General features: G+C 44.0%; 1 protein-coding gene across 2 annotated transcripts in view; it reads left to right on the forward strand.

Annotated features, from left to right (window-relative positions):
* Positions 1 to 24,077, forward strand: part of LOC139564686 (ER membrane protein complex subunit 2) — a 58,340-nt gene that overhangs the window by 32,275 nt on the left and 1,988 nt on the right. The window contains exons 6-10 of one of the 2 annotated variants that reach the window (XM_071384443.1): positions 5,730 to 5,815; positions 6,182 to 6,241; positions 9,268 to 9,349; positions 9,613 to 9,723; positions 12,798 to 12,902. In XM_071384443.1, the coding sequence (XP_071240544.1) occupies positions 5,730 to 5,815; positions 6,182 to 6,241; positions 9,268 to 9,349; positions 9,613 to 9,723; positions 12,798 to 12,902 (444 nt within the window). The remainder of the gene's footprint in view (positions 1 to 5,729; positions 5,816 to 6,181; positions 6,242 to 9,267; positions 9,350 to 9,612; positions 9,724 to 12,797; positions 12,903 to 24,077) is intronic. The other variant, XM_071384444.1, reaches the window with a different exon arrangement.

The following is a 24,077-nucleotide window of genomic DNA, read 5'->3' on the forward strand; positions in this document are numbered from 1 at the left end:
AACGAGCACATTGCAAACATTTTATACAGTCTCTGACCTAAAATATACAAGTAAAGTATAGAAGTAACAAAAAAATGCTACTCACAGTTTGCTGCACGCACAAAACAAATATTACAAAGCAAGGCTCTTGATCCAGGAAGGGATTCTCTGCTGTTAACAGGCGAAGCTTGATTTTGGAAGAAGCTAACCACTTAGCTAGATACAGTGCCTTGCAAAAGTATTCATCCCCCTTGGCGTTTTTCCTATTTTGTTGCATTACAACCTGTAATTTAAAGGGATTTTTATTTGGATTTCATGTAATGGACATACACAAAATTGTCCAAATTGGTAAAGTAAAATGGAAAAAATAAAGTTTCAAAAAATTTTGGGGAAAAATTCTAACGGAAAAGTGGTGCGTGCATATGCATTCACCCCCTTTGCTATGAAGCCCCTAAATGAGATCTGGTGCGACCAATTACCTTCAGAAGTCACATAATTAGATTGCACATAGGTGGACTTTTATTTAAGTGTCACATGATCTCAGTATATATACACCTGTTCTGAAAGGACCCTGAACCACCAAGCAAGGTGCATCACCAAGCAAGCGGCACCATGAAGACCAAGGAACTCTCCAATCAGGTCAGGGACAAAGTTGTGGAGAAATACAGATCAGTGTTGGGTTCAAAAAAAATATCAGGAACTTTGAATATCCCACGGAGCACCATTAAATCCATTTTCTTTTTTTTTTATTGAAAGAATATGGCACCACAACAAACATGCCAAGAGAGGGCCGTCCACCAAAACTCACAGACCAGTCAAGGAGGGCATTAATCAGAGGCAACAAAGAGACCAAAGATAATCCTGAAGGAGCTACAAAGCTCCACAGCGGAGATGGGAGTATCTGTTCATAGGACCACTTTAAACCGTACACTCCACAGAGCTGGGCTTTACGGAAGAGTGGGCAGAAAAAAAATATTACTTAAAGAAAAAAATAAGCAACCACGTTTGGTGTTTGCCAAAAGGCATGTGGGAGACTCCCCAAATATATGGAAGGTACTCTGGTAATATTGAGCTTTTTGGCCATCAAGGAAAACGCTATGTCTGGCGCAAACCCAACACCTCTCATTACCCCGAGAACACCATGTTTTTCATCGGCAGGGACTGGGAAAATGGTCAGAATGGAAAGAATGATGGATGGCGCTAAATACAGGGAAGTTCTTGAGGGAAACCTGTTTGTCTTCCAAAGATTTGAGACTGGGATGGAGGTTCACCTTCCAGCAGGACAATGACCCTAAGCATACTGCTAAAGCAACACTCGACTGGTTTAAGGGGAAACATTTAAATGTCTTGGAATGGTCTAGTCAAAGCCCAGACCTCAATCCAATTGAGAATCTGTGGTATGACTTATAGATTTCTGTACACCAGCGGAACCCATCCAACTTGAAGGAGCTGGAGCAGTTTTGCCTTGAAGAATGGGCAAAAATCCCAGTGGCTAGATGTGCCAAGCTTATAGAGACATACCCCAAGAGACTTGCAGCTGTAATTGCTACAAAAGGTGGCTCTACAAAGTATTGACTTTGGGCTCAATTTTCGTTTTTTTGTCTTATTTCTTGTTTGTTTCACCCCCAAAAATATTTTGCATCTTCAAAGTGGTAGTAGGCATGTTGTGTAAATCAAATGATACAAACCCCCCCCCCCCCCCAAAATACAGGTTGTAAGCAACAAAATAGGAAACATGCCAAGGGGGTGAATGCTTTCGCAAGCCACTGTAGCTAGGTAGCTACTAAATTAAAAAACCACATGCACAACTGCAGAGCATTTAGCACATTCTAGGCAGTTAACTTAATAATTATAAGATATCTAGCAGGCAAACATTTAGTTGTGAATTCCTGTAACTAGATCACCTGGTGCGTGCTGCACAACGGTGAGTGACTCACAAGGCTCCGGTCTCTCGTTGTCTGCTTGTAAACAAACACCACGTGACTGGGGACTACCGGTAAGCTCCGTAATGAAAAATGATGTTGCAGGTGAAATGAAGAACGCAATCTTTTTTTCTTTTTCTAACATATTACACAAGTTGACTGCAGGTATTTACTTAAAAAGTACCTGCAAATATTCAAATGTATAAAATAAAAAAAAGTCTAATAAATGGTTTTGCCGGTATTGAAAAAACATCCCGTGGCCATTTCCAAATACCCTGGTATACCGTCAAAAATGTTTCCCTAAACTGAACTTGGAAAGGCAGAGTGTAAAATCAGCCTTCGCAAAGGATAATGTTTTAGGTAGACTTCGCTGAAAGTCTACCGGGTTCTGAATTATCAAAGGCTTTCTAGAAGCTTTACTTATGACACATAATAGTTCACTTAATGGGTAAACTGGTTCAAATATCCATTGCCCTAATCATTCTTTGGGTTGTGAGATCTTCTCCAATGGGAAATGGGAGGTGCCTCTTGGGAATAGTACCCTTGTGGGAATGGTGGGTACTAGTACTCGCTAGCCAATCAGAGCACCACCCAGGCGATGTCCTGGGGATGTGATCGGTCCGTTTCCTGATCTCCAAAGGCTGGGTGGTTGTCATCCGTAACACCAGCGCCCTTTCGGTTAAACCTGAGGGCGGGAATGGAAACAGGTCCTCACTGAACCCTGGTGTCTTCCAGACCAGCTTTTTCCCACCAACCCTTCCTGGCTGGTGAGGGTGTGGTGTGGACGGGGGCTGACATCATTTAGGTCACCTGTCTTTGAATGAAGGATCTCCACTGCTCCCAGTCCAGCATGTTCTCTAACATGTTCTGTATGATGAGGGAGGGGATGGAGCTCAAAGAAATGGCGGAAAATTGGCGACCACAGCAAGGACTTGTGAGGCATCCCAGCATGCCGAGCTGGAGATTGGAAACTGAGCTGTTGTAATTACAGGCTGTGGAATAGATGTGGTACCCATTAACCAAAATTGTTGAATCAACAGAAATTGCTCAAGGTTTCTCTGCCATGGCGGTGTCCAAAGAATGTGTCGAACTCTTAGCCCTTCCATAGTTTTATTGTGTTCCAATACCTACAGCAATGATCTGGAGAATTTCTCGTCTGCTTGCGTAAATGCATTTTTGTGCTTCTCTCATCTTTTTTTCTTTAAGAACTTTGGCTAAAAAGCTAGAGCCTCGCCTAGTGTCTGTCTACCACATTTTCATACAAAAGGTAACTTCATGAATTATTCATTCAGAGTCCAAATGACACTGGATGATTCATCTGTTAAATGGAATTCCGACCCTCATTTTATCGTTATTGTTGTGTAGGAACACAGCTCGTATTTATTGAGAAAGTAATTGAGGTCACCGAGAATCCCTTACTGAGGCTGAACGGGAATTGTATGCAATTAGAGTGTAGGACAAGATCATTTTTACAGAGGTCAAGATGCACTCAGATGTCTACTGAGCTGAAACCAGATCCTGTTGAAATTGAAAATATTGGCTCTTTGCAACCATATGATTTAGGCACTATTTAGACAATGCTTCTGTATTTGATTTCTGGATGCCTTGGTATACTTTGATTCCAAGTAATACAAGTAAAACTCTTAGGCATTTGAAACATCTGTGTAACAGTTTTTTATTATTTTTATTACTGTAAACAAATGTTTGACTCTGAATGTTTCAGTGTTGCTTCTAATGCATTAATACCTTCATCTACTAGCTATTTCACAACAGCGGCACATAATGTCGTTCATGGCCCCCCCCCCCCCTTATTTTTCTCTGTATTCTTCTCTCCATCTCTTTTCCCTCCATTCTCGACCCCTCCATCTGTCCCTCCATGTATGTTATTTAACATTATTATAACAGGCTATCTTAGGTGTCCAGCGTTGTCCTCGCAGTCAGAGCCTGGGTTGTGGTGAGTCCTTCTCAGTTTAGAGCCGGGGGTGATTTTAAAGAAAATCCAGTGCTCCTCGAGAACCGTAATTAAAAAAGAATCATGACAACGGTGGGATTATCCCTGCTGCCAGGTTCGTCTGGATCATTAGTTTGGAGAGGGGGAGAGAGCGAGAGGAGGAGCGGTTTGGAAGAGCTCTGCATTTAATAAAGTTCTGTGTGACTCCTTCGCGGTTACCAACTTCCATATGTTCTGAGTGAGCCCCAAGTGGTTCTTTATCAGGAAAGAAGGACTGGGAGAGAAGAGAGGAAGGGGGAAAGGGAGGAGTGTGGGGTAGGCCTACAATTGCAAGAATCACACTGAAAGTTGGTGTTCTGACAGATTTTTGGTATCGGGACGGGGCGAAATACACATGTTAGCAATTTTGTTAGAAGTGAGTAAAAATTCCTTAATCTCACATAGCATCAAGCCCCAGTAGAATATGGTCCATGTAGAATAGTTTGATATTTTGAGGAGATATGTGTTTTATGGGTAGAGGGGGGAGAGAGGAGGAAGTTGGTGCTCTATAAATGCATCCTTTTGAATAATATTTTCTTGATGATGCTTGTGTTTAATTGTGTGAGGACCACTCTCAAACAGCAATTCACATGGTATGTGTTTATTTTAGAACAAATGCAAACGGTAATACAGGTCAACAATAATCTAGATATTTATTTTAAAAAATTGCTGACTTTACATTAGTGTCTGGGTGTGTTGTGTAAGTAAGCACCATAGCCAGGCTGTAGTGCAGGTCCCTGTTTCAGGGTGATGGATAAGTGGATTTATTGTGACGGCGGTGTCAGTGGATTCCCAGATTTATGGCGGCTCAGACGTGACTCATGCACAGCCCTCAATGGCTTTGGTTATGAGTGTGGGAGAAAGGAAGCCCCACTCAATCAAATGCCAGTCCATAAATAAAATGGGCCGTGGCAGGCAGGGCAGCATCATTCTAATGGCAACAGCAGCCCGCTGTAAGGTACACATACACCCTCCAAAACGCTGCCTGGAAAAGTCAGAGGAGCGGGCGTAATACTTTCTGATTCAGATTGATGAGAATCTAATCCACTTTAAGGTCACTTCAACATCAAAATGAAAGAGAAGGCAATTGGAGGCTGATGTAAGTTAGCGTGGCTTCACAAGCTCATTCTGAATGCGCTGGCCGTTGGGCTTTGGGGTAAAGGCGCTGTTTTCCCCACTTAGACGGGGATGACTCGCCACTTTATCTCAGACACTACGCTCGCACACGCCGACTCAAACATCGACTCATGATTTGTGTTCTTCTTTCCACAGATATGGCCTAGCTAACCATTACCTCTTGTGAGATGCTGGCACATCAATTTAAAGTTGCCCCGTAACAATATCAATAATAATAAGTAGCGAGGCTTCTCACCGCTGTGGAAGAACTGTAACAGAAAAGTGCTCAGTAAGGCTGGTTCATGCAGTCAATATCTCTCCTAAATGAAGATATCTCTTAACTGAAATGATTTGGTACTGAACATCACCACTTCACATCAACACTGTTGGCTGATGATTCCGTAGAGAAAATGTAAAATCCCGATTCCCACCACTCCAGTCCTCCCCTCCATAGACTTGGCGTTCTGTGAACTGATGGTCCCTATTCCCAAGGGGCTCGGCCAGGAGCAGAGAGGGGGGTAGCTTTGACCAACATCCCATACCCCACCCCCCCAACTTCCACCTGAGCACAGTTCCAAGACTACCGAACTCATTTAACACATACCCTACTCTCTCTCCTCTCCCTTTTATTTGTGTGAGCTCTGAGGAGACCCCCCTCTCCTCGGTCAAACACTTGAGGAGCTAAGACCTTACTAATCCTCTGTTGACGCCGATCTCCACAGGCGGCGAGGAAGAGGAAGATCTCGATTCTGAAGGCCATGGGGAAGAGCGCCGAGGCCATCCGCGAGCTCAACGAGTATCTGGAGCAGTGAGTAGTGTTTTACAAGGGGATTTGGACGATCTCCTCACACGCACCTCCCCTGGCCTTTTTAATTAAAAGGGGTTTGCATTCGATTTGATCCGGGCTGGGCCACAACCTGTCCACGAGACCCCCTCAACTCGACTCCATCTTGGGAGCTCTGCCTCTCTGTCCTGTCCGTCTCTGTTAGCCTAGTTATATAATGCCACGATTTCTGATTTGATTTGAAACGTGGAGATTTCAGCGATTGTACTATATATTAGAGAGGTTATTGTTGATGATCCTCTCGCTAATAAGGGTTCTAAACAGCATGGTGTGATGGTGCTGAACTGCATCCTCAACGGGAGACTTCCTAAATGTCTCACTGTTTTACAGGTTCGTCGGGGACCAGGAAGCGTGGCACGAGCTGTCGGAACTCTACATCAACGAGCACGAGTAATCATCGCATTTCTTTATCACATTAGTTTACCCCGTCATCGACATCATCACTTGTGACGTTTTCGACTGACTTATTATTCCAGTGGTGAGAAAAAAAACGGTGTGACCGTTCCAGGTTTGAGTGTTGTGGGTCATTCTCGACTCTAGTGCTTTGCCAGCACTCCCTGGTGTCAAGACCTGGAGACAGCACCTTATCATACCTGTCAGCTTTTAACAGACTCAGGGGGGCGGGACGGACTGGGGAGTGTCTGTAAGCAGTAACTCCTCTCTCCCAGTCTGACGGCTTGATCCCAGAGGGGGATGTATTAGGATGGGCACAATGGAGAGGGGCGTTGAAATGCCGAACTCAGCCAGGGGTCCGCATTGAGCCCCTGTCTATGTTTGTCACATGGAGAGGAGGGTAATAGGATTTTGACCCTAAGCCCCCCGCTCATACATATGGGGGTAAGACAACCCCCTACTGATATCTCTGTTGCCAGGGGTAATTGTCAGCCTCTCAAGACAAGAGCATTGTAAGAAATGTTTTTGTTTGGTTTTGTCACTTTTTATCCCTCCTTAATTGTCTTGGGGGCTTAGGAGTCAGGGAAGCAGACGTCTTTCACGGAGGTGTGTTTGTGTGTGTAAGCGCTCTGGTGTGTGTGTGTGTGTGTGTGTGTGTGGTGTGTGTGTGTGTGTGTGTGTGTGTGTGTGTGTGTGTGTGTGTGTGTGTGTGAGCAGCACACTGGGTCTGCGGTCACCCTGGCAAGAGGGCAGTGTCTGCAGGAATGTTTAGCGCAGTGAGAGGGCTGCTTATTGGATATTTCATGTTTTTGTCCCGAGGGGCTTTATTGCTGTAGTAGAGGAAATCCAGGGGTGAGCGGATTATCTCCCAGCTTAGCCAAACTTTTGTAATATCACCCCATTCACTCCCCGAGCCCCTTATCTACAGGCGTGTCCATTTCTATTCTCTCTTTTCTTTATTTTGGGTTACAAACTCCCTTTTTTCCCCCTCCCCTCTTCCGGACAGCATGGCATTATCGCCTCTCTTTTCCACAGAGCGAGAGGGAGGGAGAGTGGCTGCAGAGAGATTCCCAGGAGAAGTTGGTGGCACTTTGTTTCCAGAGCCAGAAAAAAACAGGCTGATGAGGAAGAGAAATGAACTGCTCCGCCCTCATTGTGTAGCGCCCCGCAAGCTAAAAATATACAAATCACCCACGGCCTGCCATTGTTACATGTCTACAGGCGTCAGTGTTCAAACATTACGACAGTAATTAATAGCCTAACACAGTGGAAACTTTAAAAAAAAATATATATATACAAACAAAAAAAATCCTCATACCGCTGAGTGATATTCGGACGTTATTGAGATTGCGCCTTTTTGTTATTGTGGCGTTGAACCGCTGAGATGCTTCAACTCATTGGGAATCATCTGAGCTTGTAGTGCTGTTGAATTAGGCTTTATTTCACGACTGTCTATCGGTTCAGATTGGCCTGGTCATCCGATGGAGCATGATGACTTTCTGTGGTCAGCTTGCACAGTCTAATGGGGGAATCTTGATCCGTTTGCCCAGTCTAGTTGGGGGAAAAAGCTTTGGGGTGGAACTCAGTCAAACTGTGGTTTCACAATTGGTAGCACCAAAAACCAACCATTGTCTGGTTTGGTGTTCAAAGCAAATGTGTGAGTCATCCTAACAGTGCCACCACCACGAGGTAGCAGCGTGGTCTCTGAACCCAGGTTTAGGGAGTTGGAGCTGAGTGGTGGTGGTGATGGTTGGTGATTGGAGGGTGCGGTACTGCAGTCAGCCAGGCCTCTGCCTGGTGATGGAGGCTGCCTCTCCTCTCCGCTGCAGGCCCGGGGCCACTGCAGGAGCACATCTGAAAGTCTTTATGGGGAGGAAGTGGTAATTGTAAGCAGCCCCCCCAACCTTCCGAATACCCCGATCTCTCTCTCTCTCTCTCTCTCCCCCCCCCATTCTCTCTCATTCGAACTCGCCCCTCGCTCTCCCCCACCACTCTAATGCTGCTGCTCTCTTTCTTTTGAAGTCCTTTAAACAGACTCTAAATGGGCCGATCGTCTCTTCATGTCGTGCGAGGCAGCATTTGGTCCTGTCTGTTCCCGCCAAAACACCCAGCTTGCGTCAGAGCGTTTTTTTCTCCCCCCCCCCCCGACCCTTTCTCCCTCTGTGGCAGTGAAATGGCTACAGATTAGCATCCTTATCTTGTGTCATTTATGATCCCCCCCAGCCACCACAAGCACCATTTTTGGTTTTTCTGCACATTTCCAAGCGCTGGTACAGCATATGCTGGATCACGTACAGTCTCTCTACACTAGAAGTGAATGCTGGGTTTTGTGTTTGGTCCAATTTTAGTTAAATGGCCCTGTTTTAGTCTTCTGAGTTCATGTAGTCTTTCAAGGCGTGGGAATTGAGTGTGTGTGGACTGTGTAATTCTGACTGTGTGTGTTGGAGAGATAAACTTGCCTTCCCTTGGACGGGTCCCCTGAAGGGGAAACTGTGTGTTCGATGTGGAATGGCTGCAGATTAGCGTGAGGTCAACAGCTCAGCAGTCTGCTGAGAAGTGATCTCATCTGAAGTAGGGCACAGTGTGCCAGTTCCTACTGTAACGCTGACCTCAGGAAGGTATTTAACTACACATTACCAGAGTGAAAAAACACATCGCTCGACAGACAGATTGATCCTGTGTGTCTGGAGAGCCCCGCTCCTCTCCTTTTCAATGTTCCACTTTCCAAAACTGAAGAGTTTCGCCAATATAGACATAACCACGTAGGCCACCAGATCCCCTTAGTCTGCAAATAAACTTAGTTTGTTGGATGCATCTTCCTAGATCCAAACTTGCCAAAATGTACAGTAAACCAATCGGCAATAGAACTTTCTGCAGAACAAATGTACACTCTCGGATTGGAATGGGTAGACTACGTCACAGATGAACTGGAGCACATTTCCCCTTTACTATTTTCAAGCTGGAAGATGAAATGTCCATCGCTCGTAGTCATCAATCTATTCATTGTTCCCTTGTTTCCACAGCTATGGAAAAGCAGCTTTCTGTCTGGAGGAGCTGATGATGACCAACCCTCACAATCACTTGTACTGTGAGCAGTACGCTGAGGTAGGTATGACTTCTGCATGTCCATCATCAAGCGGCCTAACTATGGAATAATGTTTCCCCCAGCCCTCTACGTGAATGCTCTCTCTCACATGGAGGAGCCGGCCGCTGGCACTTAACGTCAACGGGAATACACGCTCATGAATGTCGAGATGTTTACACGGCTTGTCATGTCGTGCTTATTCAGATGCCATATAGGCATTGCGTAAGCCCCCCCCCCCCGGTTGACACGCCTCATGCCCATATTTGAATGCCTTGTCTCACAGGTGAAGTACACCCAAGGGGGGCTGGAAAACCTGGAGCTGTCCAGAAAGTATTTTGCCCAGGCTCTGAAGCTGAACAACAGGAACATGAGGGCCTTGTTCGGTCTGTATATGGTGAGTTCGCACATCTAACCGTCGCATGATGAGAGGAGCGAGGGAGGGGGTGAAAGAGCAACAACTCATCCCTTTTTCTCCTGTGGTTTGTCAAAATGTGCAGGCCTCCTACTGCCTTTGTGTAGCGACCACAGAGCCTCGCTTTCAGATGGGTCAGGTCAATCCTGACTCGGTGGGTAAACCCCCCGGCTTGGTAAAGTCTGCCCCTTCAAGCGCTCTATTTTGGTCATTTCACCCCTCTAGGCTTTCGTACGGGACCTTTTTCATGTTGAGGACCAAAATGACAAAAATAAATAAAGAGCAGTGGCAGTACGAAAAGGGGAAAGAGAGGGCCACTGCCTCCTCCCCGCGTTCTGTCAGTCGCAGGCAGCCCCCCAGCCCCGGCCCAGGTTAACGTTTTTATTTAGCCTGCGCCAAATGCCCCCCTTTCATCTGCATATTTATTTCAACAGAAAGTTGTCCGTTAGCACCAATGCGTCATATGTAAGTGAGTCCTGACATAAGAACACAAACGGAGAGTGCAGGAATAAGGGGGGGTGGATGGCCCGAGCAGAGAGAAGCAGCGACACAGTCCTTCCAGTGTTTTCTCCCTACTGCCACAGGGGTTCAAGCAGTCAAAACATCTCACACCCGGAAAGGGGCACAACCACTGGATCCGTTCATGGTCTTTTGAAGAGATATCTTCTCTTTTATAGACTAACCGTTATGTTTCTAAAAGTAGTCCATGGGGTTAAAATTAGCTCATGTTATTTCAACAAATTCAAACCGTCAATGGCTGTCTCTCCTGGCCCGTAGACTACTTTCAGGGTAAATGGAAAAAGAGGTAAGTCTAAGGTCTTCAAGGTGCTAGCTAGCTGCAGAACATGAATAAAAAAGCAGCATCAATTCAAGAATTTCAGATCCCTTATCCTCCAAAGTTACTGTTGTTAAGAGCACGTAAACGGAACGTAATTATCTTTGTATGCACTTTTCTCTCGACACATTGATAAGAGCGTTTGGTAAGCGCTAGGTAAATGAGTAAGCCATTTGGATGAGGGGATTGTAGATATAAATGACAATTGTTCTAGATCTATTTCACCATGCCACTGTCAGTTATACCCACATACATTTATGACGGTCACTTTAGTGTTCCTCTCCTTACATTTTGCATCATTCCATTACATAGTTTGTTCCTCGGTCACGTTCGTGTGGTTGTTCCTGAGGATCGCTAGCAATAGTGGATCATATCGGGGCTAACGTATTACAAGTTGCGCAATCATTTGGGACATGTAGCCTATTGGAACCATTATGAGCTGTAGACCATACATACAGTACATGTAGCGGGTTAAACCTGGAGACTGGCACACTGTTCACGACATCTGGCCCGTTCTCATCCCAGTTCCATGATTAGTGAGGATTATTAGGGTGGACTTATTGACTACTGTTCAGCCACTACTGTACACTTTTCTCACCTTCCAATATTTTATGGATTGAACAATTTGAATATGTCAGCCTTCAGGATGAATCGAACCACTGTATTTTTGATTCACCAATATAGTTTGTGCGTATAGGCTCTCCAAACCTGTTTTTAATTTTTTTTAAATTCATAAATACTTTCCTAATCGTAAATAATATAGAAGATCTGAATATTTTTTTTAATCTAGCAATTGGTGTTCAAAATTAGACAAATAGGCGTGTATTTAGGTCTACAAGGCTTTCTTTCGTTGATCCCTAATATTCTGAACCGTTCTTTCCATATATTTTAGTGAGTCTGTCGAGAAAATTCAGATTAAAGGTACGTCAAATTAAAAGGGATGGCTTTAGTTAAATGCACTGAAAACCCTATTGAATGAAAACTCCATGAGAAAATCTGTTGGCCAGCAAGTGGGAGGGTTTTCAGTGGTTTGAATTAAATGTATTCAGCCCGTTACGCACCTGCATAAGGTAAGTCTGAATATCAACTACTGAGAAGTGCATAGGAAAGGCGTACATAGTTTTACATAGAGGACTTTATGTTCCTCTGTCAAATCATCCACTGCCACTTGTATTTTGGCCTAACGCTGGTTTCGGGTTTAAATTTGATCGTAAAAAAGTTAGTGTGCACGAGGTCCAAAGCTGAAATCGTTGACAAGTGCAAGTTCGTTCCTGAACTTTCTGACCATTTCATCTGATTCTGGGAGACTGTGAAGCTTCACGAACACCACCGTAGGGCAGCGAAGAGCTATTTGATCGGTTCAGCTTAGTCGTTCAGAGCACCTGGTACAGCTGAGTCGTTGGTAGCCGTGATCACTGTGAGGTTCAATCAATCAATCAATCAAATGTATTTATAAAGCTCTTCTTACATCAGACAATGTCACAAAGTGCTGTACAGAAACCCAGCCTAAAACCCCAAACAGCAAGCAATGCAGAAGCACTAACACTAGCTAGTGTTGGTCAGTGCTCTGTCACCGCACTAGCGGGGATCCTCACGGAGGACGACATAATTCTGGGGTAGAGCTGACATCATAAGCTGGAGGTTATGAAGAAGAAATCCAGAAGCAAAATCGTTTTAAATCTAAAAAAAAATAGGAGGGGGCAAAGTTGATTGGGGTGTAGTTAAAGTTTCAGCATGTCCATGGGGACGCCTTTGAAGTGCTGCCCGTTTAAGCCTAGTGGGGGTTGCACTTCGGAGACGATGGCAGTAGCATGGGAAAGACATGGGTTTTGTGGTTCTGAGGGGAGCTGGGGCGGGCAGAGAGCATGATTCACATCGCGCTTCGCTCGCCACAGCACCGCGGGTTCTGAAGACACACTGAAGACATGCCGGGGGCCCTGTCATCACCGGCTATCTATGGTGTTGGAGAAATTAGGGCCCGTTAAGTGACACTGCACTCGGGTAGCTGGGGCATTAAATAAAGCACTCACTTTTTCCTCTCCCGTAAAAGTTTTCTTTGTGTCGTCGGGCCAATTTTTTTCTCGTCCTGCCCACGGTGGAGTTGGTTGCACATTCATCTCATTTATGCTTTTATTGCTGTTTTGATATGACGACACCTTTCTTTCCTCTCCTCTTTCCGCTCTCCCCTTGCTTTCCACTCCCTTCTTCTTCCCCTGTGTAGTCGGCAAGCCACATTGCTGCCAGCCCCAAAGTGAACGCCACGGTGAAAAAGGCAAATGTGAAGTATGCTGCTTGGGCCACCAATCAAATCAACCGAGCCTATCAGGTGAGTCACGCCAGGTGTCTACTTTTAATTCTGAAAGCTACACTATTTACAATTCAGTTATTTAGCAGATGCTCTTATTCAGAGCGATTTACAGTAGAGTGCAGATATTTTCCTACTTTCTTTCGTACTGGTTCCCCGTGGTAATCGAACCCACATCCCTGGTGTTGCGAGCGCCATGCAATAGCGACTGAGCCACATGGGACCTTTCCCACTTGCCTTTTCCACTTAACTGTTCCTATACAACAAGGGTAGTCATTCCTGGTTTAACAACAGGTTGAAACTGAGTGACAAACATGGTTGTTGTGGATGTTGTTTCAAAGCCAAACGCAACGAAATGGACAGCGCTTTCTAAGGTGATGATTATTTCGAAGCATTAAGAGGTTGTGTGTAGAACACCCATACATATATTACAGCTTATGCGTAAACATTTGCCGACGTATGAGCCCAAGCCCAAAAAAGAAACCTGAATTAAAATAATGATTGTGCCGTTATACAATACATAGCCTAATAGCCAACCGCATATTACGCAAGGCAGAATAAAAAAAGCATAGGATTGAATGTCTTTTGTACATCATTTTTCTAGCCGATATTCCCAAATTAAACAAATTCTAGTAATCGCCTTTGAGTGTGGACTGTATTATTATGCATACTGGATGGACTGGTAACCTTTTTTTTTTTAAGGGGTGCTACGCTCCAAACGTTCTATCCATGAGTCTGGGAGAGAATGTATAGGCCTAGGCGATGCTGTTGGTTCATTGATTGTGCAGGGCGGCTTACAGAGTTAGCCTACAATTATAGTGCATTTGTATTTGATTTTGAATAGCCTAGTAATAGGGATTTTTTTATTTATTTTGATAATCAATAGGATGGTACATTACCTTTAGCTACAGAATATCCCACCACTGTGCATTTCCATTTCCTCCTATCTCCTTCATTCCTTTCTCGAGTGAGCAGAGATGGGAGCTGTCAACAGTTTAATTAAATATGTTTAGTTGTGAAAACATGTTACTATCGATGTTCCCGAACAGATTTCACTTGGTTTCCCAAATGAAACACTTGGTAGCTGCAGGAACACGGGTTGGAGAGCCCATGGCATACAGGGTTTGGGCGGAGTATTACCTGTCGCGCAGCGAGAGCCTGCGTGCTCCTCAAACAGTGGTTGATGCGTGAAGTGAAACATGTTCTTATAAGTCCAGACATTTCTATATGCAATCCTGTGTGAAAGCAGAGTTTTGATGGTTGTCACTGAAATGTGGATGATCCCAGCTGTTACAATATTTAGGCCTATTTCTCAGCTGCTCCACGATTTAAACTGGAGTAGCCTACCCGGCAGGATTTAACTGCGGGACATCGGCCTCCATTCGCCATCCAAGTGCATTCGGATGACATGTCCCGTCCCCCCCCCCCCCCTTGCGTCTACCCATTTGATAATGGGCCATTCTAAGTCAAAACCAATTTGACATATTAGTAAAGACAAGATGAAATTGAGAGTAGTCTGATGGGTGAAATATGATCGCTTGATGAGAGAACAGGGTGTGCAGCCTGAGGCAAGGAACAGAGCGCAAGCAAGCTTTTTAAGCACCTTTTTCAATTAGTCAATAGCCTATAGTTGCATCATGCAGCCCATTTATGTTTTAATTTCTAAGACATTCTAAGGTTTGGATCATTCACAACTAAATTTGCCAAGTCACTCTAAATCTATAGGACCTGTTTTAAAAGGATCACTTTTACGCCCAACATAGCCACTTCATATGCGTACTGTCCTTTCTATTTTAGTTCAATTATATTATACTTACAATAGAATCAGAACATCATACAGCCAGATAACATACATTAGGCCGACTCCTATTCGGTTCTTCTGAAATACATTTTCTTCATATCATGTTTCTTTAGACCTGCCAACAAATAAATAATGGATATATTGTGTTAGTGTATATTAAATGGATTTCTTCGACTTTTTTTTAGATGGTTTTTGTAGATGTTCTGAAGGCAATAACCAGCTGCCAAAATGTCATGACCACCATAGCCCTAGTGGTGCATGACTGTTTGGGACGAAATCCTGCAGTGGCACTTCAGGACCAGGTTTACCTTCCCCTGCTATGCAAGAACCTAATCCCTTGCAATACTCTACAACCACCCTACATACCCTCTGAGGACACGGCTGTACTGAGAATGGTTTTGACCAGCAGGGGGGTTCCAGACTGTCCACCTAAAGGTCCTATACCCAGGGCTTCAATTGAGTGTCTTACTGTTTGGGTAGGATTCAGGCTAACGTGTTAACTTAAGACCATAAGGCCCGCTCTGCTGGGCTATCGACCCCACCCCCCAGTTGAATCATGTAAGATTTGAGTGGAACAAAGATGACTAGTGGTGGCACGGGGAGGTATGATGGGTCTACCTTTCTGAGAAAAGGGGCGGGAAAGAGCGAGGGGGATACGTGGGGAAAGAGCGGAAAAAGTGAAAAGCTGCTCAGATGGCATCACTAAACCGGTTTACGCTGTCGCCATGGCACCTTGAGCATAAATGTGTATTTAATATAACTCTTTGCTGCCATAAGGGGTGATATGCATTGCTTATTTAGGCATTGACAGTTGAACATGCAATAAGCAGTTCCTTGCTCGGCATGTGCGTGCTCTATCGGGAGAGTGGAACCACGCTGAGCCACTAAAGCCCGCGTCTTGACACACTCAGCGCTGTCTTTCCCTCCTGGAGTGCTGGGAGGGTTTCCAGCACAGAGGCACGGAATGATTCTGTTAGTAGTAGTAGGAGGAGGAGGAGGAGGAGTAGTAGTGGTAGTGGTAGTAGTGTTGGGTATCTAACGCTTTGGGTGTTGATTAATCAAGAACACTTAACTGTGTTAGTCAATCAATCAGGCACACTTTACAATGTTAAGCTCAACAACGTGGCTGTGGAAAGAGTATTAACATTTTAAGTATTTCTATTTGGTGTTTGAGCAAAAATATCATGTGTGTTTTTGGTCTCCACTCTGACAGAGCCAGAGCCACACCCTTATCCAGGGAACAGGAAGAGGCTCCCGGCGGGCCCGGCCAGCAACCTGTTGGGCTGTGTTTGTTTTAAGTTGCCTGGTAATGGCAGGGGCAGCGGGGACCCCACCCTGCGTGTGAGAGGAAAAATGACAGGGTGCAAGGTTGACTTGACTCTTAACTCCGACTTTTTTTTTTCTCCGACTTTTTAAATGGGTGCTGGGCTATTTGAAAGGGAGCCGCTGTGGAACGTTGTGGGCCTCCGCAGGGCTGGCCTGGCTGCTTGTGCTGACTGATTGATGGGGGCTTTAAAGGGCTACTCGTGTCAGCCGTCCCGCTTTTATGACCCGCTGTACCTGGTGATTGTCATACCTCAGTGCGAGAAAAGGCGACAGGTGAGTGGTGTTGTGGGAGCAGACGTCACAATGGGGTCAGAGCGACTGGGGCAAGGCCGTTAAAAATTTTATTACTGAAAACGGAAAGCAAGGTCCCGACTTTGACATGTTAATGACCCAGAGAGAAGTCCCAATAGCGTAATATTGACTCAAAACAAATTAACTTTTTTGAATTACTCTGTCGTTGTTAGAATCTTAATATCGCAAACAGAATTTGTGTTATAAGCAGTTTTAAGAGCACATGTCCATTTTTTTCCACCCTGCCCATCATTCACCGCCAGTCATTCACTGGCAGTCAGCCTGCACAGCTGATGGCCCATCGAAACTACACCTAAACTATACTGAACAAAAATATAAACGCAACGTAAAATGTTGGTTTCATAAGCTGAAATAAAAGATCCCTGAAAGCTTATTTCTCTCAAATTTTGGGCACAAATTTGTTTACATCCCTGTTAATGAGCATTTCTCCTTTACCAAGATAATCCATCCACCTGACAGGTGTTGCATATCAAGAAGCTGATTAAACAGTACAATCATTACACAAGTGCACCTTGTGGTGGGGAGAATAAAAGGCCACTCTAAAATGTGCAGTTTTGTCACACAACACAATGCCACAGATGTCTGAAGTTTTGAGGGAGCGTGTAGTTGCCAATGCTGACTGCAGGAATGTCCACTAGAGCTGTTGCCAGAGATTTGAATGTTATTTTCTCTACCATAAGCCATCTCCAACATTGTTTAAGAGAATTAGGCAGTACGTCCAACCAGCCTCACAATTGCAGACCACTTATAACCATGCCATCCCAGGACTTCCACATCTGGTTTCTTCACCTGCAGGATCGTCTAAGACCACCCACCCACCCATACAGCTGATGAAACTGAAAAACTCATTCTGATTGGCTGGGCCTTGCTCCCAAGTGAGTGGGCCCACCCATGGCTGCGCCCCTGCCCCAGTCATGTGAAATCCTTAGATTAGGGCCTAATACATTTATTTCAAGTTGACTGATTTCCTTATATGAACTGTAAAATCATTGCATGTTGCGTTTTATATTTTTTTCAGTATATAGCTAAACTAATTTCACACATGTAATAATAGTTACCCTAAAGACAATACTACATTGACAATAGTCTGATGTGTGAGAATAGTATGAATTGTTAAATTGTATATGAAGATTCTGATGGAACAGTGCAGCTTGGAATTGACAGAGGCAGGAAAATTAATGTGAGTGCCAGAAAGTGACTTTTGCAAATTCTCCTACAGAGTCACAAGCAGGTAAGATGTTTTGATGTCTACAGTTTAAGTCGGAAGTTTACATACACTTAGGTTGGAGTCATTAAAATAATTTTTTTCAACCACTCCACAAATATCTTGTTAACAAACTATAGTTTTGGCAAGTCGGTTAGGACATCTACTTTGTGCATGACACAAGTAATTTTTCCAACAATTGTTTACAGACAGATTTATTTCACTTATAATTCACTGTATCACAATTCCAGTGGGTCAGAAGTTTACATACACTTAAAGTTGACTGCCTTTAAACAGCTTGGAAAATTCCAGAAAATTATGCCATGGCTTTACAAGCTTCTGATTGACTCAATTGATGACAATAAGCCTATTGGAGGTGTACCTGTGGACGAATCTCAAGGCCTACCTTCAATGCTACCAAATAATAATTGAGTGTATGTAAACGTCTGACCCACTGGGAATGTAATGAAAGGAATAAAAGCTGAAATAAATCATTCTCTCTACTATTATTCTGACATTTCACATTCTTAATATAAAGTGGTAATCCTAACTGACCTAAAACGGGGACTTTTTATGAGGATTAAATGTCAGGAATTGTGAAAAACTGAGTTTAAATGTATTTGGCTAAGTTGTATGTACTCTTCTGACTTCAACTGTAGTATCAAAAAGAGCAGATTATGCAGTTTCCAAATCACCTATCCTTGCCAAACAACAAAAAAATGACCCTTGAGTCGACATGAACTTCAATTATTAAGGCAGCCCTCTGCACCTCTCTGATTCAGAGAGGTTGGGTTAAATGCACAAGACACATTTCTGTTGAATGCTAGTCAGTTGCACAACTGAATGCATTCAACTGAAATGTGTCTTGCGTATTTAACCCTAAACTTTCCCTATTTCAAAGTATAACTTTTTGGCAGAATTACCATGATAACATGTGTTCCCTGTGTGCACTAGAGATTAATATTTTCCCCAAAATCGACCATGTTTCAATATCGGGAATAATTTGTCGTTCAGATTTGGCTGGAGGGAAGGTCGTGCCAAGTCCTGTCGTTTGTAAGGAACCCAGAGGAACCTGATGGGTTAACCGAAAAGTACGCTAGCGTGTTCCCAGCGTCTGCTGTTACACGTGCTATGCCTAAGAATGTCGCCGGGAGCAAGTCTAGTGTTGAGGAGGATGTCAGCGATCCCACCATGGTCGATCTGTCCGAGACGTTTATGGGTGATTCTGATTTCGGTTGACCTCTCCTTTGAAAACACCAAAGGTGAGTGAGTTTGTAGGACCGCTTAAGGAAGAGAAGGGTTCCTACAGTTGACACGTTGATGTCTAGGAAACAGCTAATTGCGGAACAGACAGTTTCCCTCTCCCCTCTTTTTGCTGAGATACGTCCAGAGGCGCAGTTTGATGAAGTTAGTGTGGGTTACTTTGACAGAGATGGTATTCTCGCGCCACTTCTGGGCAAGACGACTGGCCCAGTGTATCTGAAATTGCCGTTCCAGTTACGCTTCAACAAGAGATACAGAGGTTGGCTGACGATGGAAGTATGGCAGGCCATTTTGGGGTCAACAAGACATGTAACTTCTTCTGGTCTGGTCTGAAACAGGATGTTTTGTCTTACTATAAATCCTGCCGCGTTTGCCAGCGGACAGTAAACCCGAACCAAGCTGTACCGGTTTCGTTCTTGCTTTAGACTAACCTTTCAGCAGGGTTCTGGTGGATTTTGTTGGTCCTTTGCCCAAAGCAAAGAGTGGTAACTAGTTTCTCTCAACCATCTAGTTCTTGAACTGCATTGTTGGTTAAGGGCTTGTAAAGTAAGCATTTCACTGTTGTATTCGGAGCATGTGGCAAATCCATTTTGATTTGGTCATGTGTGCTGCCACTCTTTTCCACTAAGGAAAATCACGAGAGGAAAGTTGGTATGTATATTACAGGAGTTTCCCCTTGAAATGTCCGTGGTAAGGACAACTTGGTTGCTGATTTGTCTTTTCAAGGATGGGGAGTCAATACGTTTTGGGTTTAGCCAGTGTGTAGCCCTGCCTCACAATTTATTTTGACTGCACATTTTGCCGTTTTGGAGACAAGTTTTGTTTTGGTTGCGCTCGTTCGAAGGGGATGAGAGTTATAGAAGCGTACGTGAGTTTTTCGAAAACTTATGAGTTTTCGGCAACTATAGAAAAAAAGATGAAGATTTTTTTTTGAGGTGGCTGTTTTGTCTTGTATTTTAATTGTTGACAGCCAGTAGACGCCATGTTTATATTGGAGAAGGCGACTCATTTAAGTAGCGATGCATTTAAGTTGGTTATGTTGTGAAATGGAAGTTGTTTTCTGTTGGTGGTGAGCAACTATAGGATATATTTGATGTCTGAAGGGGGGAAGTGTCACAGGTTTTGTTTTTTCCATTTATATGATGAGGTTGGACGTATAGCTCGTTTGCACGCAGGGCGCATCGATTGGTGTCACCTCATTAGTCAATATGTGTTACACCTGTGCTGGTTGCCATCTCGTTAGATGGAAGGTGTTTCACCTGTGCTGGCCCAGGTGCTATTTAAGAGTGGCTGACCTAGTGCTCCAGTTGTCTTGATAGATGCGGACGGTTGGCACCTTTAGTTGGCTCTCCCTATTTTGATTTCTATGCAAACAATCCATGATCTGATTTCCCTGATTTTGTTATGCTCCACCTTTTTGGTTTGCTTCCTGTCTTTAAGTTTGGTGTGGGTTTTTCTTTTGTTTGCCTCTTAGCGGGCAAATTTAGTGGGGCGCTCATGGTGGGTGTCTTTTAGGTCCCAGTTGTTGTTGCTATGAAACTTAAAGTGGACACCCCCATGAGTCTTTTAGACCCCCTCCTAAAACTCCACCTGTTTCGTTTTAGTTGTCAGTGACTCTTTGTTAGTTCCCCCTTCTGTTTGAGCAACATTTTTGGTCTTCTTGCTGGGGAACAGAACAAATAGAGTCCCAGGATATTAACCAAGATATGGTCACTATGCCAGGGTTCTCCCCAAACGAGGGGCACTGCGCCACCTTGTTGGGTTGGCTGCGCCATTATGTAAAGATTTCTGCGAAAATAAAAATCATAATTAGTAACGATAGAGTAGCTATCTTTGATCGGCAATGACATGTGAATTGTGAAACAGGCCGTTCGTAAATTCGGAGCGTTATCATGTTCCTCAATTAATACAGCACATTTTAGCAGTAGGCTACCTCGACACAGAGGGCATCCTGAGAATAGCTTTGTTGAATCATAGCTCTCGTATGAGCAGCAGGTACGAAACAGCGCACATTATTTTATAGCCTATACTGTAGGGATTTCCTGTAGGGTTTATTAACTGCATTTGGGCCGCGTGTGCAGTCCGGCGGTGTCAATGATGCGTGTGCTTTGAATTTGTGGCATCTTTGTGTGAAGTTAATATGCTAGGTTAAAAGCTTCCATGCGAGGACCTGTTTGGATAATGTGCTATTACATTTTTTGGTAATCTACTGCTGCGCATGTTGTGTATTTTGTAGTGTTAACATTGGGGGAGAATGTTGTAATGTCCCAGGTCTTGTCGTTAATTTTTGGGGGGAAGTGTGTAGTGTTCCCGGGACAGTCCCAGTATCCCGCTTACCCATGTTAATCCCTAGCATGCATTCTCAACAATCAAAGCACAGTAATATATTTAAACTCAAAATATGCAATTCTGTTCTTTTGAAATGCATTTTCTTACATTCATGTTCCTTAAGATCTGTCCTTAACGAATGAATAATGAATGATCTTTGGTGGTGGTGTTTATTTAATGGATTTTAACACTTGAATTGTGGCGTTTTTAGTGTTTTTTCGTTTGTACATTTACTCTACAGTTACATAAACTAATGAAATATAGACAGTGGAGCCATATTTTTTCGGTCATTGATTAGTCTTTCTCGAGTCGGATTGTTCGGTTTTTGGGCTGGAGTTAATACAGTCCCCTCACCTTGGGCAGGCGAGATAATTGGCTGCCTGGCTCTGTGGTTGGGGATAATGGGACATTAGTGAAGCACACATCGAAACGCGCTGACCATCAACTCCCCCTCAGCCACACCACACCGCCCCCACACCACCGCTTTAATACGTCTGCATGAGTCACGCTCGGAAATTACTTCTTTGCCAAAGGTACATTTTCACCAAATGCCCTCTCTGACACTCTGAAAACACAGTTTCCCCCCCATATGGGAACATTATATTGGCTATGCATGTGTGTGTATACTGTATGTGAACAGGTTCATAAATGGTTGACAGCAAGCCCTGCGTCACTATTCCCGATAATAATGGAATATATTTATATAACGCTTTTCCAGGTTCTCCAAGCAGCAGCGCTTTACATTTGTATGTTGGGAAACTCACCTTGTATAATGTGGATTTGCGTTGGAATATACACATTTACTGTAAAGCATTCTGCTATTTAGCAAGCTGGTAGAAGCCAGATGAAGAGGGTTAGTTTGGGATTGAATGTTGGTCTATAATGAGGAGTCAGAGCATCTCCGGAGACCTATCACTCATTCCTGAGGACAGGCCGAATATGCTCCTCTCTGTGTCCAGCCAGAAATGGTACATCAGCCATGTGGGAGAAAGGGGTGTGGTATATGGCCAATATATACCACGTCAATATACCATGGCATCGCGGAGTGCTAGGGCACAGCCCTTAGCCGTGGTATATTGGCTATATATCACAAACACTGAGGTGCCTTATTGCTATTATAAACTGGTTACCAACATAATTAGAGCAGTAAAAATAAATGTTTTGTCATACTTTCAGCCAATCAGCATTCAGGGCTCGAACCACCCAGTTTATAGTGTGGTTTTCATGATGATTTTATTGAGAAAAGGCCATAGATGTCCTCCGCTGCGTTGCTCTGACTTGTCTGTGTGCTCTCCGCCCAGCAGCAGATGTGGCCTTACACACACACACACCAACCCTGCTCTCAAGTCTTAGGAAGCTTGCCCCGACGCTGCTGTCCCTGTGCCCAAATAGCAGTTATTATAATGAGAACGGAGGAGTAGTCTACCGCACAACTCACTAATGCCAAGTGCCTGTGGGTGTTGTTGCAGGGGGCACATGTCCTAGCTCCTAGCGTGGCTAAATTAGGTTATCTGTTAGTCTCTGTAGTTTGGGGACAGGGCTGAGAGGAGAGGACCCCCTCCTGAGTTCAGATAATAGCAGGGCTGATTGTGGTTTAATTGGGAGATAGAGAGGTCTGAAGGGCTGTGTGTGTGAGTCACAGAGGAAGTCCAGTCTTGCCCGTGTACACAGACACACAGGGAGAGAGTGGGCCAGAGAGAGAGGGAGGCAGAGATTAGGAGCAGTGGTTTATGGTAGTGATGCACCGATATGACATTTTTGGTCGATACCGATATCCAATATTTTCCTTGCCAAAAAAGCCTGATACCGATAACCGATATTAAAAATGTTAGCGGCCTTTTAAGCATTCTAGTAGAGTGAAATAGTTAACACACACATGGACGCAGCGGTCAAAGGCACTGCATCTCAGTGCAAGAGGCGTAACAACAGTCCCTGGTTCGAATCCAGGCTGTATCACATCCAGCCATGATTGGGAGTCCCATAGGGCGGCGCACAATTGGCCCAGCGTCGTCCGGGCCGTCATTGTAAATAAGAATTTGTTGATTAACTGACTTGCCTAGTAAAATAAAGGTTACATACACACACCACACTGACCAAAAAGTTTGTTGGCATTTACGTATGTCCCCATTACGAGTAAAACATAATCAAACCAATTTCTTTCACTTCATTCTCAACCAGGATTTCTATGGAACGCCGTTTGAGTCTTTGCGTGTCAAATAAGATACACGTCAAATAACAGTATTTGACTTGTCAAATAAGCTTGTTGACCAATCAGGACCTGAATATGACATGTCACATAATAATTTAACGCGTTCATTCATTTTTTATGTAGTTATTACACATTGATTACACTCACTCGTATTTCATGTGTCACAACGATTCATCGATACGTATGCTATGATGCTGGTAAAGTTGTCTCGCGCACCTACAGTGCTGGTCATAAAAAAAGCTAGCTAGCTCATGGATGCAACCAATGTTCTTCCCCAAAAACACAGCAAAACGACAATCAGTTTCAGTAGCTAGAGTTAGCTAGCTAGGTGTCATCATCTAAAATAACCCTCATTTCAAAGACATTTCTTATTTGATTAATGGTGGTCTTGCCCATCTTTGTGAAGCTAGCCACAATAAGGATTAGCTACAATAGTGGATTTTGCGGTTAGCGTTCAAATTAAAAGTATGGCATAATTCTACTATTTGTAATCATTTGCATCACTCTCAATGACAAACTTTTATTTTGAAGGCAAACCGCAAATTCCACTATTGTGCTAAATCCTTATTGTGGCTAGCTTCACAGCCCATAACCCGGTCTGGTCGAGCGTCACTATCCAGATGAAGCTAGCATGCTGCTTATAACGTTAGCTTTGGGCAACAGGGTTAAGTAGCTGGCTAGTTATTTATTTTCATGAACTGGAGTTCAATTTCAATTGACGAACAACAAGTGGCTACCTAGCTAATACTTACA

The sequence above is a fragment of the Salvelinus alpinus genome, chromosome 35 (genome assembly GCF_045679555.1).
Source record: "Salvelinus alpinus chromosome 35, SLU_Salpinus.1, whole genome shotgun sequence".
Lineage (NCBI taxonomy): Eukaryota > Metazoa > Chordata > Actinopteri > Salmoniformes > Salmonidae > Salvelinus > Salvelinus alpinus.